The sequence below is a fragment of the Leucopleurus acutus genome, assembly GCF_964270905.1.
Source record: "Leucopleurus acutus genome assembly, chromosome: 1".
NCBI lineage: Eukaryota > Metazoa > Chordata > Mammalia > Artiodactyla > Delphinidae > Leucopleurus > Leucopleurus acutus.
Genome location: NC_139142.1, coordinates 32,573,183 through 32,592,359, shown reverse-complemented (window position 1 = coordinate 32,592,359; position 19,177 = coordinate 32,573,183). Strand labels below are relative to the sequence as shown.

Below are 19,177 nucleotides of genomic sequence, written 5' to 3'. Positions count from 1 at the left end.
ATATGTGCTCTTACCAAGAGCCTTTATTTAGTCTTTAAGCATTGCCCACGCCCACCCACTGCAATTCCATTGTCAATGAAGCCACAGCCACTTAAAACATTTCTCAAGGTTTTGATCCCCAAGATAGAATCCAAGTGTTACCTTAAAAAAGGCCAGTCATAAGCAAAATGAGACCGAACTGCTTGAGAACAGGTGGCAGCTGAGCCAGGGACATGCAGAACCAGAAGCATGTAATTACTTAAACGCGCAAAAAAATCTCTGATCCAGTTGCCCTCATTTTCTATAATGAAAACAGCAAACAAAGCAAACAAACAAAAACCTCTGGGAAAATAATGGAGAAAATCCCTTCTTCACTCTGATGGCAGGGAGAACTAAGGATAAAGAAAGGAGATATGGGTCACTTTCATAATAAGCAGAGCCCAGGTATTGAGAATTAGAGAGTGTGGGCCTTAAATACACCATGTATGGAGGCCATTGATAGGAAAGCTGTATCTTAAGGACCATCCTGTAGGCTTTCTTCTTCAATGATGGCGAAAAGTACCAGAGGCCTAGAACTTATAGGTGAAAATGTCATCATTTATGAACTCGGGACAATCTCAAAGGTTCAACTTCACTGGTAAGGGCATCACACTCACACAGAACAAATGCACCCAAGTTCTGAATAAGGTCACTTCTGAGCAGCCATCAACAGCTCAGTACACACCAACTGGCAAAATGTGATGCATACAGACACAAACAAATGAGTGCTCATTTATTTAAGCAATGAGTGCCTTCTTAGACCCTACCAGGAGCATGGCACCACTAGGGCACAAAGTACCATCACGCACTATCTCAGCTCCACACGCCTCCATCCCAGTCCCAACTCCACCTTGTTCAAACATTTATTCCAAATGTTTCTCATCTCAGTATCTGGAGGGAAAATGGCCAGAACAACATCCCTTTTCCAGAAATAATCTGGTTCTGCAGAAGGTGTCTTCTGCTTTTGGCCTCCTGACAATTCCTCCTTCACCTCTTCTGCCTCATGAAAGATATCCCTCTTTATTGACATGTACATATCTTTTTTTTATGACAGCAAGAGGTTTCAGACTGTACTGATTTGCTCCTTGGTGGTGCCAACTTGGCTAGCACCAGGTGCTTACTCTACTTTGTGAGTGACAAAAATATCCTTTGCCTAAATTTCCCCCCATGTTTGACATTATTAATATTTGAATTATTCAGGATGGATAATGTATTTAGAGCCATTCATATTTCAGCCCAACATCATCATGTTTGTTAATAAACTATAAAGGAGAAGAAAAGTAACTAGGACATAGGTGTGTTTTTATGGAGACAAAGGATTAGGAAAGGTTTAAGCACCAAAGGTAGGCTGCCTTGATGGGAACCCTAGGCAGCCTGAGTGCACTAGGTTCCTAGGGTGGAGTGGGAGGAGGGGAAGGTAACCTGAGCCTAGTCAAAGTACAAAGAACCTTGAGAGAATTAAGGAAAAGGGATCCATGGGAATCTAAAACAGTTGTCTCAATACAGTGATCTCACCACCCCAAGGAGTTCCTTTGGGTGAGTTTCTTTTCTATATATGGTTGATTCAACAAGTAGCAGTCCTGCTCATGGAGCTCTTCTGAATTCTACGTTTCCAACATCCTACTCCTATTCATACCCACGCTGGGGTGCTCACTAGCAAAGAAACTTACGGTTGAACCTAGTACCAATCTCTTGTTTAATCCTTCTGCCTCTAAGAAAAAGAATTTAAGTGACTCAGAGAATTTCAGTGACTTCTTCCAAGTAGCTAGTAAATGGCAGAGCCAGTATTTGAACCAGAGTCTGTTTGGTTGTAATGCCTAATATCGTTCCCTCTGTAACAGTGGCATTTAAGAGATGAAAAGGTTTGAATAGGGGTGGAGTCAAAAGGTCATAACTGATTTCTAAATCCTTCTGGCAGTCATTGTACAAGTTGATTTTCTTTTTAAGTCCTAAATTTAAAAGAGGGGAAGAAGAAGATTCTATCCAATGGTATTGTGATTGCAAGCTCTACAGTATCAGCACAGGACATTTCATCACATTGCCAACACTGAATAGTCTATGAGAGTAGAACTGGATCTCTTGCATACCCAGAACCTGGGGTGCAATGCCTGAACTAAAGCAGGAACTTAGTAAAACCAAAGCAGGTATCCATTGTTAAATGGATAGTGTTTCAAGAGAGGGCAATTCTAGAATAAATACCATCAAAGGAGGACAGTTAGAAGGTCTCATGTCTTAAAGAATCAGCTACCAGAGAACTAAAGTTTATCAACTAAACCAATCTTTCTGTCAAAGATGACTTAGAATACAATTACGATAACTTTCAGATCTAAGGAATAACTGAAGGGTATCAATGCTTGAAAATTCAAACCATGGAAAAACTGTTTCTAATGCTCTTTCAAGCACTGTGACTTCATCTGGTTTCTCTTCTTGGCAGCAATTTTTTAAAAAAATAAATTTATTTTTGGTTGTGTTGGGTATTTGTTGTCGCACGCGGGCTTCCTCTAGTTGTGGCGAGTGGGGGCTACTCTTCATTGCGGTGCGTGGGCTTCTCATTGTGGTGGCTTCTCTTGTTGCGGAGCAACAAGGCTCTAGGCACGCAGGCTCAGTAGTTGTGGTGCGCGGGCTCTAGAGTGCAGGGTCAGTAGTTGTGGCACATGGGCTTAGCTACTCTGCGGCATGTGGGATCTTCCCAGACCAGGGCTCAAACCTGTGTCCCCTGCACTGGCAGGCGGATTCTTAACCACTGCGCCACCAGGGAAGTCCCTTGGCAACAATTTTAATAAGAAATTATTTCTCCTTCTTCCTACCCAAATGTGTACCCAGAAAATCTGAAAATGAAGAGGAAGTCAATAGAGCCAAGAGACAGAAGGTGAAAACAGGTACAGGAAGTATTGCTGCCATCTGTATAAGGTAACGCAGGCTGCGTACAGAGAATCATAGCAATGAATGGGCTTCAGAGAGGTTCTCTATAGTCCCTCTCCTGGTTTCCAGGTTTCAAGTAATTGAATACAGCTGCTACTGTACAGTTTACATACAATGATTTTTAGAGAATAGATGTTTTATCAGTTCTGGAGATTTGTATACACCAGATAAATTTCTTCAGTCTGAAATGGCTAATGTCAAGATGCCAATACCAGTACAACCTTGGGGCCTCCTCTCCTCCATTATCTAACCAGAGCCTGCTCATCAACAGGAAAATCGAGTTGGAAAAAGTTAGGTGGGGAATATTTTTGCCAAGAACTATATAACCGGGCTTCCCTGGTGGCGCAGTGGTTGAGAGTCCGCCTGCTGATGCAGGGGACACGGGTTTGTGCCCCGGTCCGGGAAGATCCCACATGCCACAGAGTGGCTGCGCCCGTGAGCCATGGCCGCTGAGCCTGCGTGTCCAGAGCCTGTTGCTCCGCAACGGGAGAGGGCTCAACAGTGAGAGGCCCGCGTACCGCAAAAAAAAAAAAAAAAAAAAAAAAAGACAGCTATTGGTATAGGAAATGCTGGAAGCATGGGAAAACTTCATCTGGTAGCTCTAGACTCGAGTAGCAAACAAAAGCCTGCAGAACACACTGATAGGGCAAGATGGGAAGCAAGGACATAAAGGAGTGGTACTACTTTGCAGGAAAAGAAGTCAAAAAATCAGGTAACAATGGTTATTGCCATGATGCAATGGACTTCAAATCTCTGTAATTACCTAGTCCTTCCCTAAGCAATAAGGCTTGGGCTTGGTGATATTCACCAAAGAATCCAATGGTTAATTCAGTTCCCATCCTAACTCGTCTTATTTGACTTATTAGCAAGATTCAACAGAATTGCCTCCCCTTTGGCACACTTTTTTCACTGCCCTCCTAGGATCACCCTCTTTTGGTTTTCCTGCTACCTCACTGGTGACTCCTTGTTGATTTCCCTTTTTCGCTCTTCTCCCTGGCTTTTTTTGGGGGGGCTACTCAGCGCAGCATGCAGGATCTTAGTTCCCCGACCAGGGATCGAACCCATGTCCCCTGCAGTGGAAGTGCAGAGTCTCAACCACTGGACCACCAGGGAAGTCCCCTCCCTGCCTTCTTAACATGAGAATGCCTTAGGGCTCAGTTTTTGGTCCTCTTCTCTTAAACTACCTATACTTCACTCACTGCTGATCTCAGTCACTGGTGTTCTCATCCAGTCTGTGGCTTTAGATACTACCTATATGACATCAAAAAAATTTTTCTCTCTAGTCCAGGTCTTTCTTGAACTCCAGACCTCCATACCTCTAATATCCAAAGTGTTTATTCAACCACTCTACCTGGTTGTTTAAGAGAGATATTAAACTCTACCTGCTCTCCCTTTCTCCCCCAGTCTAATCTATTAGGAAATCCTGATAGCTTTACTTTAAAAAAAAAAAATTATTTATTTAGGCTGTCACAGGTTTTAGCTGCGGCATGTGGGAACTTCGCTGCGGCATGCGGGCTTCTTAGTTGCGGCATGCATGTGGCATCTAGTTCCCCGACCAGTGATCGAACCCGGGCCCCTTGCATTGGGAGTGTGGAGTCTTAGCCACTGGACCACCAGGGAAGTATCCCCTCCCCCCTTTTTGGCTTTACTTTCAAAATATATCTAGACTTCAACCCCTATTACCTTGGTTCAAGCCATCACCACAGCTCACCTGTGTGAGAGAATCCTACTAGTTCTCCTCATTTCTACCCTTGGCAGCCCCACTCCCACTATGTACCCTCAACTCAGTAGTCAGAGTGATGCTGTTAAAATAAGTCAGATCATGTCAATCCTCTGCTCAAAATTCTCTAATGGCTCCCCACATCACTCACAATAAAAGCCTACATGATTGGACACCCCTATACCCCATTTATCTCTATGACTAAGCCCTACTATTCTCCCCTCAGGCACATTCTCACTTCAAAACCTTCATACTGGTTCTACCTGAAATGCACTTATCCCAGATTTCTGCAAGGCTCTCTCACCAATTTGAGGTTTTGTTCAAGTGTGACCTTCTCAGTGAGGACTATACTGAATATCCTATCTAAAATTACATTTCCCTGACTCTGTTCCCATACCACTTCCTATCCCCCTTATTCTGCTCTATTTTTTCTTTCTCCAAAGCACTTCTAACCTTTTAAACATACTATATAATTTACTGTATCTATTGTTAATTGTCTGTTTCCCCTGCTAGAATGTAAGCTCCATGATGGCAGGGCTCTTTTGTTCTGCTGTATCCTAAGCCTCTAGAACAGTCTCTACCTAGTACATGGTAAATTTTCAACAAGTATCTGATGAATGAATGAAAAGGTGTGAGCGTATTAGACTGTGGAATATAAGCATGCAGGAAAGAACCCAATCTCCATTAGTGGGCTTCATCATCCAACATGCAGATTACCCAAGTGTCTTTCTCCATCTTCCTGCTGTCAATTTTGTGTGTTTCTTTTATTGTGTTTTGACTATAGTTAAGAGCAGAGAAATAAAGTAGCTAAGATCCTACTTATCCTTCACAGTCCTCTGAAATGCTAATTTCATTAAAACTTCACTGATCCCCCAAATCTCTTCAAGCCCTCCTTAATTATCTTTCTTTATAGGCTTTGGAATCCATTTTTAAATTTAGTGTGCACATACACACATACCCTTTTCTCATCCCTCTTAGACTGGAAGTTCTTGGAAGGCAAGAAAGTATTCATTTTTCAATCACCCATAGGATTTGCATAATGTTTTATCTAAGGATACTCAGTAAATGAACAAATTAAAGTAAATCTCATTATTTCCTCTGGAACAAGGCTTGAAGCAGAAGGCTAAAGCTGTTATCTACCAAAAGGAGGTTTGGTAAGTACCTGTCCAGGCAATTAATCTATTTCATTCCTGACTCCACTGGTAGAGTTAATGAGGAGCCATGAGGGGCAAGGGACTCTTCCTTTTCCTCACATATCTAAAAGAGTTGTCCAAACAACCTCTTAGTAATTCCAAAAGGCCCTAGTGAACACTCCCAGGGCTCCAAGTTTCAAACCATAAAGAGAAATACAATCAGGGTACTGACAATACAGAGAGAGCAGTGGCTGCCTCCTGGGGATCCTGTAACCACTTAAGAGTTAAGAAAAGCCAGATGGGACAGCCAGTGCTGTCAGTAAAGCTCAAAGAGCTCCACAGACAGCAATGCTTAATTGTACAAAAAAAGTCAATTACACTAAGTTCTTCTTTCATCTGTACTTCACATGTGTTTGCAACCAACTACTTGTGGCCAATTAAAAACAGCTGTTCTTCCTATTACATGGGAGGAAAAAGCAGATGCCCAGGCCTAACTCACTGAGAGTAAATGCATGTCTAGAAAAAGGAGGAGAGACAGAGTAGGCACACGTATGCAGGCCCATGGAAATACATTTACAGCTGTTTCCAGCCGACTTCAACAGCCTACTGTCAGTGGGGGATGGCTGCAGTGACCTGGCAGTGAAGCTGCATGTTTTCCCCTCTATTCAGGGAAAAAACTGTCGTATAACTTCCCCCCTCTTAAACTACTGATGAGTCAAGAGCAGCCTTCATGCAAGAAAAACTCAACTGACCATTCAGGAGGGCACCAGATGAGCACCATGGCTTGGTCTCTAAGGAGTTTTTCAGAGGAAAGTTAAAAGGGAGAAAGCTTTTAAAATGAGGAATAGCAACATTTAGTAGCTACTGAGCACCCTCACAATATCCCTAAGAAAGCAAATATTATTACTACTGTTGTTATTGTTTGCATTGTTAATATTCTTATTCTACAGATTAAGAAAGTTTGGCAAGATTAAACAATTTTTCCAAAGCCTCCAACTAAGAGACGAATGCATCAGGAATTTAAACCCAGGCCTACCAACTCTATTACATTATGCTTCTTTCCATAAATAGTAAGGTCTTAGTGTAGAGGCATATCTCAGGGGAAGCAATTCTATCAGTGAAAACCCTAAAGTCCTTTCCAACAAGAATTAGGGAAAAGGGAAGGAGAAGGCCGTATGAATATTTTCCAGAGACACCAACATCTACCAAATGTAAACCCATTACGTCTATTACCTAGGTTACTAGGCAGCAATGCTCTGGAAATTATGGATCTATGGGCATTGATCTTACACACAGCAGTAACAATGTCTTACATTTGAAAGCACCTAGTTTTCAGAAAGCCTCCAAGGCTGTTAAGTCATCCACGATATGAGGTGGTAGGGCGGGGGGTGGAGGTAGCAATTTTACAGAAGAAACTGAGACTCAGACAACTGCTGTTATATAACCTGCCTAGAATCACTCAATCATTTGGTTACTGGAAGTACTGCAGACTTGAATCCAGGTATGATCTTAAGCCTAACGCTCCTTCCCATACACCATACTGGCTCTATAGATAACGGCCAGCCTGTTTATTTTATCTTCAGAATTATCACATAGAAACAGATGCTCTTCCTACGTACTTCGTAGGTGTAAAATATATTCTGATGGGTTTTTTCTTTGCTACAGCAAAATCCCCAGTTCCTTCCTCTGATTTTTAAAGAGGTTTTGAGAAATGAGCAATTATTTGACATCAACTAAAAAAATTGAGCCTAATCCTCCAGGTAGGAAGTTTTACAGTGGGTATTAGTTCTTACATCTTGAAATGATTGAGGAAGCCCTATGTGAATTACTTAGCCAACTGGCTAATTCTGTGTTGTTTATATAATAAATAAACTTCATCTCTTTAGAGTTTGTGTAGCAAAAAAATGTCTCCAGTGACTGTCAGTCTTTCTGAACAGGAGAATGGAGAAGAAAAAGATGCTCCTGCTTGTGGCTCACACTGAGAAGCACACAGCAGGCATTCAATAAATGCAGATTGCGTGTCATCTGATTATGCCATTAAGGCATATAACAACAAGCCAGCTTCCTCCCGTAGCCTGCCTCAGTATCTTACTTTCAACTGGCATGAACAGAGAGAGCGAGCTCAGCCTTTTCCAGATTTGTTTAAGTCAAAATGGCAGTAGATTAGAGGAGGAATTTCCTGACAGATTTTTCGTTATCTAAGCATTCAAAGCTAGAACTCAAGGCCACATTTAGCCCTTTTATGTTATGTTTGGCTTGCTGAACCTTTCTAAATGTTTTTAAAAACTATGAATTGCCAACATTTAAAAATAGAGAGCCTACATATAAGAACTTTCTAATCACTGGAGTTGCCCTGGGGCAACAAGCACCCTATCATGGGGGGCAACCTAGCAGAGGGTTTAAGTTATTCCTAAATAAAAGTGTACTTTAATATATGTAAGTTATAACTCAAAAAAAAATTATTGTGGGGATATGTATGTGAACAGAAAATTCTACAGACCACTGATCTGGACTAAATACATGCAGCATGTGAGTGCTTCTGCTGGGATATCATGTTTTCATTTTTATTCATTTAAGAAGATTTTATTTCTTTTGTGATTTATTCTTTGTCCAATGTTTATTCACTAATTTTTTTCTTTTTCTTTTTTCATCAAGGAGTATAAAAAGGATACAGAAAACAGCATAAAAAGTATAGCTTAGGGGCTTCCCTGGTGGTGCAGTGGTTGGGAGTCCGCCTGACGATGCGGGGGATGCAGGTTTGTGCCCCAGTCCGGGAGGGTCCCGCATGCCGCGGAGCGGCTGGGCCCGTGGGCCATGGCCGCTGGGCCTGCACGTCTGGAGCCTGTGCTCCGCGGCGGGAGAGGCCGCGGCAGTGAGAGGCCCGCGTACCGCAAAAAAAAAAAAAAAAAGTATAGCTTAATGAAGTTTTTTAAGGTGAACACCTGTATAACCAACACCCAGGTCTCAAGAAATGGAATTTTTCCTGGCCATTCAGAGGCCTCTATATGCTTCATTCCTATTACAACCCCTTCCCTCCCCTAAAGAAATCATTATCCTGACTTGTACATTAATCGCTTCCCTGCTTTTTAAAATAATTTTATTCATCCAAGTATGCATTCCTAAATACTTTATTTATTTATTTATTCTTGGGTCACACCGTGCAGCTTGTGGGATCTTAGTTCCCCGACCAGGGATCGAACCTGGGCCTTCGGCAGTGAAAACTCGGAGTCCTAACCACTGGACTGCCAGGGAATTCCCTTCTAAATACTTTAGTTTTGCCTGTTTTTTGTTTTAATATATCTTTTGGGTTTCTTATACAATAGATTTTCTCCTGTCCATCCTTCCTTTTCTCATCAAAATGTAAATACTTGTTGAAGAACACAGATCATTTGACCTATATCCTCACAACGTAGTACAGAACACTCCTCTGTCCTCTGTGCTACCTGCAAATTGAAAGCTGGATCCTGAGGTCTGATTAGATTCAGGGTTATTTTATTTTGCAAGACCTTAGGCACCATCGTTTCTTCATCAGGAGACTCTTAATGTCTAGTTGCCTTTCTTTTTGTGATGTGAACAGCTGTAGATGCTCAATGTTTAGAGGCATTAATTCACTGAGGGCTGCTAAGTGATTATATTAAAATTCTATAATTTCTTTTTTCTAAAATGTCTTCTATTTTACCTATAATTTTGAAAGATATTTTCCCTGGATTCTAGGTTCCCTAGAATTCTAGGTTGGCAGGTTTTAATTCTTTAAGCACTTTAGGGATATCATTCTACTATATTCTGGCTTCCATAATTTGACCATCAATCTTATTGTTGCTTATTTACAGGTAATCTGTCCATTTTCTCAGACTGCTTTTGGGCTTTTTCTCATTATCTTTCATTTTCAATAGTCTGACATGATATGCCTAGGTGTGTTGTATTTATTTATTCTGCTTGTGGTTACTGAGTTTCTTGAATCTGAGAATTGGCATATTTCATTTGTTCTGGAAACTTTCAGTCATTATCTCTTCATATATTGCTCTGCTTCACTTTCTCTCTCTTATCCTTCTGGGATTCCAATTTCATATGTTAGATCACCTGTGTCCCACTTGTCTCTTACACTCTCTGCTTTGCTTTTTCCATTCTCCATTCTTATCGTCCTTCACTTTGAATGTCTTTTATTGACCTGTCTTCTATTCACCAAGCCTGTCCTCTCAAGGTTAAATCCAAAAAATTCTTAGTTTTAGACATATTTTTCAGTTCTACATGATTTTTTTTTCTAGGTAGATTCCAATTCTCTGTTGAAATTCTCCATCTTTTTATCCATTTTGTCCATCCATCATTTCTATTTTCTTTATCACATTTACAACATTTCAAGTTCCTGACTGTTTGACTTCAATATTTAGATTATATTGTGGGTTGGCTTCTTTTGATTACTGACCACATTTTTATGTCTCATAATTTTTTTACTGTATGCTGGACATTGAGGATAAAGAACCATGGAGACTGCTATGGACTGAACTGTGTCTCTTGCAAATTCGTATGTTGAAGCCCCAACTCCCAATGTGACTATTTGGAGAGAGGGGCTTTAAGGAGATAATTAAGGTTAAACAAAGTCATAAGGAAAGGATTCTAATCCAATAAGACTGACGTCCTCATAAGAAGAGGAAGGGACACCAGCGATGTATGTACACAGAGAAAAGGCCATGTGAGAACACAATGAGGAGGCAGTCATCTGCAAGCCAAAGGAGAGAGGCCTCAGGAGAAATCGAACTTCTCAGAACCTTGATCTTGAACATCTAGCCTCCAGAACTGTGAGAAAATATGGTTCTGATGTTTACAGTCTGTGGGATTTTGTTATGGCAGCCCTAGCAAACTAATAGAGAGATGAAAGCTGTTTCCTCCATATGCATTTACCCATTCCACTCTTGAGAGAAGAGGGGGCTGATCACCCTCAATCCAATCAGAAGGAACCAGGTCAGCACTGGGTTGAATAAGTCTACTTCTTCTTTTTTTTAAAAATATTTATTTGGCTGCATCTGTTCTTAGCTGTGGCACGTGCGATCTTCGTTGCGGCATGCAGGATCTTTCGTTGTGGCGCGAGGGCTTCTCTCTAGTTGTGGCACGGTGGCTCTTTAATTGTGGCGTGTGGGCTTAGTTGCCCCACGGCAAGTGGGATCTTAGTTCCCTGACCAGGGACTGAACCCGCGTCCCCTGCATTGGAAGGCAGATTCTCAACCACTGGACCACCAGGGAAGTCCCAAATCTACTTCTGGTTTCAAATGTCTCAAAGGCAAGACCTGTGGCGTGCTTGTTGCAGATCTCTTCCACTAATGGAAGTTCGTGTCCTACTTACGTACCAGGAGATTGTAGGATATTACACTCGGCCTTTCTGGCCCAGCTCCATCCTCAAGTGTAGTCCTTTTGGACTTTTGATGGAGAGCCTGTCAAACCTCTGTTCTCTGCTCTGAACATTCTGTTCTTTGGAGGTTTTAATCTTACCTCTTTATCATCCTTTCCCAAGTAGGTTCAAAATGCCCTGTGGAGCAGGACCTTCCCACTAGGGGAACTTTGTCTCCTAAGCACTGTATACTGTGGGCATTTCATTCTGCTTTCCAGCCTAGCCCCCTAGCTCCCAGGGCAACCCCAGCACCCAGCAAATGTCCTATAGGGAAGACTGGTCATGTGTTTGGGGTTCCTCTAGAATCCAGTCTATCCTATCAACACATGTGGCCATCGAAAACTCTGATTTCTTTTGACCCTGGTAGAGTCTGTCCATGGCAGCCCAAACTACAGCCTGTGCATAGATGCCCTCAGGAAAGAACATGGCCAGCACCTTCTGCTCAGTTAGGAAGGGCTCTTCCTTCTTCTGAACTTCAGTTCTCCTCACAGACTTTGTAACCACAGCTCTCTGACATCTTTAAAAATGTGGCTTTTGTAATTTGATTTTTGCACTTATTGCAATAGGAGCTACCTACTGCATCCTATGTGGAATATGACGTCTAACAATTTATTTTTTAATAGAAATTTTATATCATTCCCTTTTCCTCCTTGAAATATTATTTCTACTTTACCTACCTCCCCCCAAATTTCAACCTAATATATTTTAATGAAAATCTATCATAGTTTCACCAATAAAAATATAATTACAAACTTAAAATTTTCTTTATTTACTGTGACTGTAAGGCTCTAAGTGCTAACATTTCTGTATTGGATTTGACTTACCATTACAATACTTACTGGAACACAATTGATCAAAACAGATATACTTTTAATGTTTTATAAAAACCAATTATTATAAAAAGGAGCAATTTATTGTAAGTGCATAAGAAGATAAGGTAGAAGATGGTGGAGGGTTGGGTTATAGCCCTATGATTAAAGGATACTTCAGCTTTTTTGGCATCTTAGAGGTTTTTACACCTTAAGGGCAATGCACCATGCCAAGGTTCAAGTGGCCAGAAATTTCTGGAGTACTTCCAATTTTCTGGTGTTTTTTGTTTGTCTGCTTGTTTGTTTGTTTTTCTGTAAAGTGGGGGAAGGACAAAGGGAAAAGGGGAGGTGGGAAAGGACAATACACATGGAATTTGAGAATCTAGGAATGGATTCCTTTAAACCAGCTGTGCCTATACAATCCTTGGAAGGTCCAGGCACTCATTTCCCAGTTTTGATACTGGAATCCTAAATCAGCTATGAGGGTGCCTGCCAACCCAGAGATTGCATACCCATCTACATATAAAGACAGCCTAACAGTGGCCTGTACCCTAAGTCAGTACAGAAATCAGCAGGAGGTGAAAAAATCTACAATACTACTGCTAATTCTTTCCCCTTCTCTCAATACAAACATGAAAAAGATTCCAGAGGACAGTCCTGGCGGAGGGGATGATCCACTTTCTGTTTTAAAAGCCACACTGACTTAATAATGAAAAGCTTTTCAAGATCAGGTAAAAGATACAATTAAGCCCATAGATTATTTCTCAGCTAATCAATCTAGGACTTACGGGGGTGGGAGACTTAATACAGAACTATCTCTAGTGCTGGAACATCACTTTTTGTTCAGATAGACTGTTGCTGTCCCATCTGGTAGTGCTTCAAAGGTAAGATGCTTCACTCATGCTTTCCAAATTCCAGAAGGGGAAAAAGGTCTTTTGTAACTTGTTTAGTAACCAGACCACAGCAACAGGATAGTTTCCAAAAGTAAGCCTCGACAAGTTTTGAAAGGCAGATGTTTGGTAACAATATTGTTAATTCAGCAATAGGCAAGCCAACAACTTTCCTAAACTCTGAGCACTAGACACATCTTGTGTAATATAATCAGCACAGTCCTCTATTACTTTCCTGATGGCCATTTTCCAGTTTGATGCCATGTATCACCTGGAGCAGATGGCTGTACTGAGCTGTCCTGAGAACAAAAAATAGACATTTTTCTACCAGTAGGAAGCAACCAGTGTAACACTCATCTGAGCACGTGAGGACACTATTATCAAGAATGAAGAGGGCTTCCCTGGTGGCGCAGTGGTTGAGAGTCCGCCTGCCAATGCAGGGGACACAGGTTTGTGCCCCGGTCCGGGAAGATCCCACATGCCGCGGAGCGGCTGGGCCCGTGAGCCATGGCCACTGAGCCTGTGCGTCCGGAGCCTGTGCTCCGCGACGGGAGAGGCCACAACAGTGAGAGGCCCACGTATCGCAAAAAAAAAAAGAATGAAGAATGGTCCGCACTGCCTGAAAGCTCAGATGGCCTAGATCCAAATTTATGGAAAGTAGCAGGCTCTTTTTCAGAATACATCTAGAGCAAAAGCAGAAATATTTCTTCCTAATTTCTCTCATGTCTGGGGTTAGCAAAACTCCATCAACAAAGAAAGTTTCCCTTTACCTAACATCACCAGGGAGGCTAAAAGAAAGGCAGAGGCCCTACCAACTGTTTGTAGAGTCATAAGCAGGAATGTGCACACGAATAATAAAGGAAAAGCATGTAAAAAGCAAGGTAATAATACTCCAAGTGTGAAACAGGAGAGAGGGAAATGGACATAAAGGAGATCTATGAAGTCTAAAGAAAAGTTCTTAGGAGGAAAAAAATCTGAGCATGATTATGTCAGATAAGGGTATGCATGAAGGTTATAGCTAAATTTGGCTCCTAATTTTTATTTTAAAATTTACTTTGGTCACTTTCCAAAAAATTTTTTGTATTAAAAGAGAAATATCTTCCTCTACTGCTAAAGATCTGCCCTTTCAGGGCACAGCACGCAGGAGGTCAATAGAGCCAACATTAGTAGCAGGTTCACACTCGGGATACACTCACCTGCTTCTGGATCTGCAGGAATTCTCCACATGTACAGGTTGAAGTCATCAGAGCCTGAAAGGATATACTGTTGGGACAAAAAAAAAATCTATTTATTACTTATGTATTGATTGATAATCTATCTACCTATCTATCTATACAGAAAAAGGTTTTTAAAAATAAACAAGATAAATGAACATATATTCATAGGGCACCACAGAGCAAACACTCTCTTAAAAGTATCTGCAAATCAAAAGGCTAATTGGCTAAAACTTGGCAACAACCAACCAACCTGATTTAAAAACGGGCAAAAATGGGCAAAGGACTTGAACAGACATTTCTCCAAAGAAAATATACAAATGGCCAATAATGTGAAAAGATGTTTAACATCACTGATCATTATGGCAATGAAAATGAAAACCACAATGAGGTACCACGTCACACCCATTAGGATGGCGATTACCAAAAGCAAACAAACAGAAAACAAGTGTTGGTGAGGAGGTGGAGAAGTTGGTACCCACTGCGCATTGTTAGTGGGACTATATAATGGTGCACACACTGTGGAACACAGTATAGAGATTCTGCAAAAAGTTAAACATAGAACTACCATATAACCCAGAAATTCTACTCCTAGGTATATGTCAAAGAATTGAAAGCAGGGACTAGAGATATCTGTACACCAATGTTCAGAGCAGAAGGCTCACAACAGTCAAACAAACTAAATGTCCACCAATGGATGAACACATAAACAAAATGTGGTATATATCCATACAATGGAATACTATTTAGCCTTAAAAAGGAAATTCAGACACATGCTACAACATGGGTAAAACTTGAAGACATTATGCTAAGTGAAATAAGCCATATACAACAAGACAAACATTGTATGATTCAACTTACATGAGGAACCAAGAGTAGTCAAATTCATAGAGACAGAAAGCAGAATGGTAGTTGCCAAGGACTGGGGTAAGGGAGAAATGGGCAGCTACTCTTCAACGAGTACAGAGTTTCACTTTGGGAAGATGAAAAAGTTCTGGAGATGGACAGTTGTGATAGTTACACAACAATGTGAATGTACTTAATGCCACGAAGCTGTACATTTTAAAATGGTTTTAGTGGTAAGTTCCATGTTATGTATATTTTACCACAATTTTTCAAAAAAAATTTTTTTGAATTTTATTTTATTTTTTTATACAGCAGGTTCTTATTACCCATTTTATACATATTAGCGTATATATGTCACTCCCAGTCTCCCAATTCATCACACCACGCCCCTCCCCCCAGCCCGCCACTTTCCCCCCTTGGTGTCCATACGTTTGTTCTATACATCTGTGTCTCAATTTCTGCCCTGCAAACCATTCAACTGTATCATTTTTCTAGGTTCCACATATACGTGTTAATATATGATATTGGTTTTTCTCTTTCTACCTTACTTCACTCTGTATGACAGTCCCTAGATCCATCCACGTCTCTACAAATGACCCAATCTCCTTCCTTTTTATGGCTGAGTAATATTCCACTGTATATATATACCACAACTTCTTTATCCATTCCTCTGTCGAGGGGCATTTAGGTTGCTTCCATGACCTGGCTACTGTAAATAGTGCTGCAATGAACACCAGGGTGCATGTGTCTTTTTGAATTATCAGTTTCTCTGGGAATATGCCCAGTAGTGGGATTGCTCGGTCATATGGTAATTCTATTTTTAGTTTTTTAAGGACCCTCCATACTGTTCTCCATAGCTGCTGTAACAATTTACATTCCCACCAACAGTGGAAGACAGCTCCCTTTTCTCCACACCCTCTCCAGCATTTGTTGTTTGTAGCATTTCTGATGATGCCCATTCAAACTGGTGGGAGGTGATATCTCATTGTAGTTTTGATTTGCATTTCTCTAATGATTAGTGATGTTGAGCAGCTTTTCACGTGCTTCTTGGCCATCTGTATGTCTTCTTTGGAGAAGTGTCTATTTAGGTCTGTCTTCTGCCCATTTTTCGATTGGGTTGTCTGTTTTTTTAATGTTGAGCTGCATGAGCTGTCTATATATTTTGGAGATTAACCTTTTCTCCACTGATTCTTTTGCAAATATTTTCTCCCATTTTGAGGGTTGTCTTTTCGTCTTGTTTGTAGTCTCCTTCGCTGTGCAAAAGCTTTTAAATTTCATTATGTCCCATTTGTTTATTTTTATTTCCATTACTCTAGGAGGTGGATCAAAAAAAAGATCTGGCTGTGATTTATGTCAAAGAGTGTTCATCCTATGTTTTCCTCTAAGAGTTTTATAGTGTCCAGTCTTACATTTAGGTCTCTAATCCATTTTGAGTTTATTTTTGTGTACGGTGTTAGGGAGTGTTCTAATTTCATTCTTTTACATGTAGCTGTCCAGTTTTCCCAGCACCACTTATTGAAGAGACTGTCTTTTCTCCATTGTATATCCTTGCCTCCTCTGTGATAGATTAGTTGACCACAGGTGCGTGGGTTTATCTCTGTGCTTTCTATCCTGTTCCATTGATCTGTATTTCTGTTTTTGTGCCAGTACCATATTGTCTTGATTATAGTAGCTTTGTAGTATAGTCCGAAGTCAGGGAGTCTGATTCCTCCAGCTCCGTTGTTTTCCCTCAAGACTGCTTTGCCCATTCGGGGTCTATTGTGTCTCCATACAAATTTTAAGATTTTTTGTTCTAGTTCTGTAAAAAATGCCATTGGTAATTTGACAGGGATTGCATTGAATCTGTAGATTGTTATGGATAGTATAGTCATTTTCACAATATTGATTCTTCCAATCCAGGAACATGGTATATCTCCCCATCTGTTTGTATCATCTTTTATTTCTTTCAACAGTGTCTTATAGTTTTCTTCATGCAGGTCTTTTGTCTCGCTAGGTAGAGTTATTCCTAGGTATTTTATTCCTTTAACTGCAGTGGTCAAGGGGAGTGTTTCCTTAATTTCTCTTTCAGATTCTTCACCGTTCATGTATAGGAATGCAAGAGATTTCTGTGCATTAATTTTGTATCCTGCTACTTTACCAAATTCATTGATTAGCTCTAGTAGTTTTACGGTGGCATCTCTAGGATTCTCTATGTATAGTATCATGTCATCTGCCAACAGTGACAGGTTTACTTCTTCTTTTCCAATTTGTATTCCTTTTATTTCTTTTTCTTCTCTGATTGCCGTGGCTAGGACTTCCAAAACTATGTTGAATAATAGTGGCGAGAGTGGACATCCTTGTCTTGTTCCTGATCTTAGAGGAAATGCTTTCAGTTTTTCACCATTGAGAATGATGTTTGCTGTAGGTTTGTCATATATGGCTTTTATTATGTCGAGGTAGGTTCCCTCTATGCCCACATTCTGGAGAGTTTTTATCACAAATGGGTGTTGAACTTTGTCAAACACTTTTTCTGCATCTATTGAGATGATCATATAGTTTTTCTTCTTCAATTTGTTAATATGGTGTATCACATCGACTGATTTGCTTATACTGAAGAATCCTTGTATCCCTGGGATAAATCCCACTTGATCATGGTATATGATCCTTTTAATGTGTTGTTGGATTCTGTTTTCTAGTATTTTGTTGAGGATTTTTGCATCTATATTCATCAGTGATATTGGTCTGTAATTGTCTTTTTTTGTAGTAACTTTGTCTGGTTTTGGTATCAGGGTGATGGTGGCCTCATAGAATGAGTTTGGGAGTGTTCCTTCCTCTGCAATGTTTTGGAAGAGTTTGAGAAGGATGGGTGTTAGCTCTTCTCTAAATGTTTGACAGAATTCACCTGTGAAGCCATCTGGTCCTGGACTTTTGTTTGTTGGAAGGTTTTTAATCACAGTTTCAATTTCACTACTTGTGATTGGTCTGTTCATATTTTCTACTTCTTCCTGGTTCAGTCTTGGAAGGATATAGCATTCCAAGAATTTGTCCATTTCGTCCAGGTTGTCCATTTTATTGGCATAGAGTGGCTTGTAGTAGTCTCTTAGGATGCTTTGTATTTCTGCGGTGTCTGTTGTAACCCCTCCTTTTTCATTTCTAATTTTATTGATTTGAGTTCTCTCCCTCTTTTTCTTGATGAGTCTGGCTAATGGTTTATCAATTTTGTTTATCTTCTCAGAGAAACAGCTTTTAGTTTTATTGATCTTTGCTACAGTTTTCTTTGTTTTTATTTCATTTATTTCTGCTCTGACCTTTATGATTTCTTTCCTTCTGCTAACTTTGGGTTTTGTTTGTTCTTCTTTCTCTAGTTCCTTTAGGTGTAAGGTTAGATTGTTTGAGACTTTTCTTGTTTCTTGAGGTAGGATTGTATTGCTATAAACTTCCCTCTTAGAACTGCTTTTGCTGCATCCCATAGGTTTTGGATCGTCTTGTTTTCATTGTCATTTGTCTCTAGGTATTTTTTTATTTCCTCTTTCATTTCTTCAGTGATCTCTTGGTTATTCAGTAACGTGTTGTTTAGCCTCCATGTGTTTGTGTTTTTTACGTTATTTTTCCCTGTAACTGATTTCTAATCTCATAGCATTGTGGTCAGAACAGATGCTTGATATGATTTCAATTTTGTTAAATTTACTGAGGCTTGATTTGTGACCCAAGATGTGATCTATCCTGGAGAATGTTCCGTGTGTGCTTGAGAAGAAGTGTAATCTGCTGTTTATGGATGGAATGTCCTACAAATATCAATTAAATCTATCTCGTCTACTGTGTCATTTAACGCTTGTGTTTCCTTATTAATTTTCTGTTTGCACGATCTGTCCATTGGTTTAAGTAAGGTGTTAAAGTCCCCCACTATTATTGTTATTGTTGATTTCCTCTTTTAAAGCTGTTAGCAGTTGCCTTATGTATTGAGGTGCTCCTATGTTGGGTGCATATAGATTTATAATTGTTATATCTTCTTCTTGGATTGATCCCTTGATCATTATGTAGTGTCCTTCCTTGTCTCTTCTAACAAGGAAGTCTTTATTTTAAAGTCTGTTTTACCTGATATGAGTATTGCTACTCCAGCTTTCTTTTGACTTCCATTTGCATGGAATATCTTTTTCCATCTCCTCACTTTCAGTCTGTATGTGTTCCTAGGTCTGAGGCAGGTCTCTTGTGTACAGCATATAGATGGATCTTGTTTTTGTATCCATTCAGCGAGCCTGTGTC

The 19,177-nt window shown here is 40.3% G+C and overlaps 1 protein-coding gene across 2 annotated transcripts in view; it reads right to left on the bottom strand.

Annotated features, from left to right (window-relative positions):
• Positions 1–19,177, bottom strand: part of DCAF5 (DDB1 and CUL4 associated factor 5) — a 98,807-nt gene that overhangs the window by 10,426 nt on the left and 69,204 nt on the right. For both annotated transcript variants that reach the window (XM_082832620.1, XM_082832621.1), the window contains exon 7: positions 14,072–14,138. In XM_082832620.1, the coding sequence (XP_082688746.1) occupies positions 14,072–14,138 (67 nt within the window). The remainder of the gene's footprint in view (positions 1–14,071; positions 14,139–19,177) is intronic.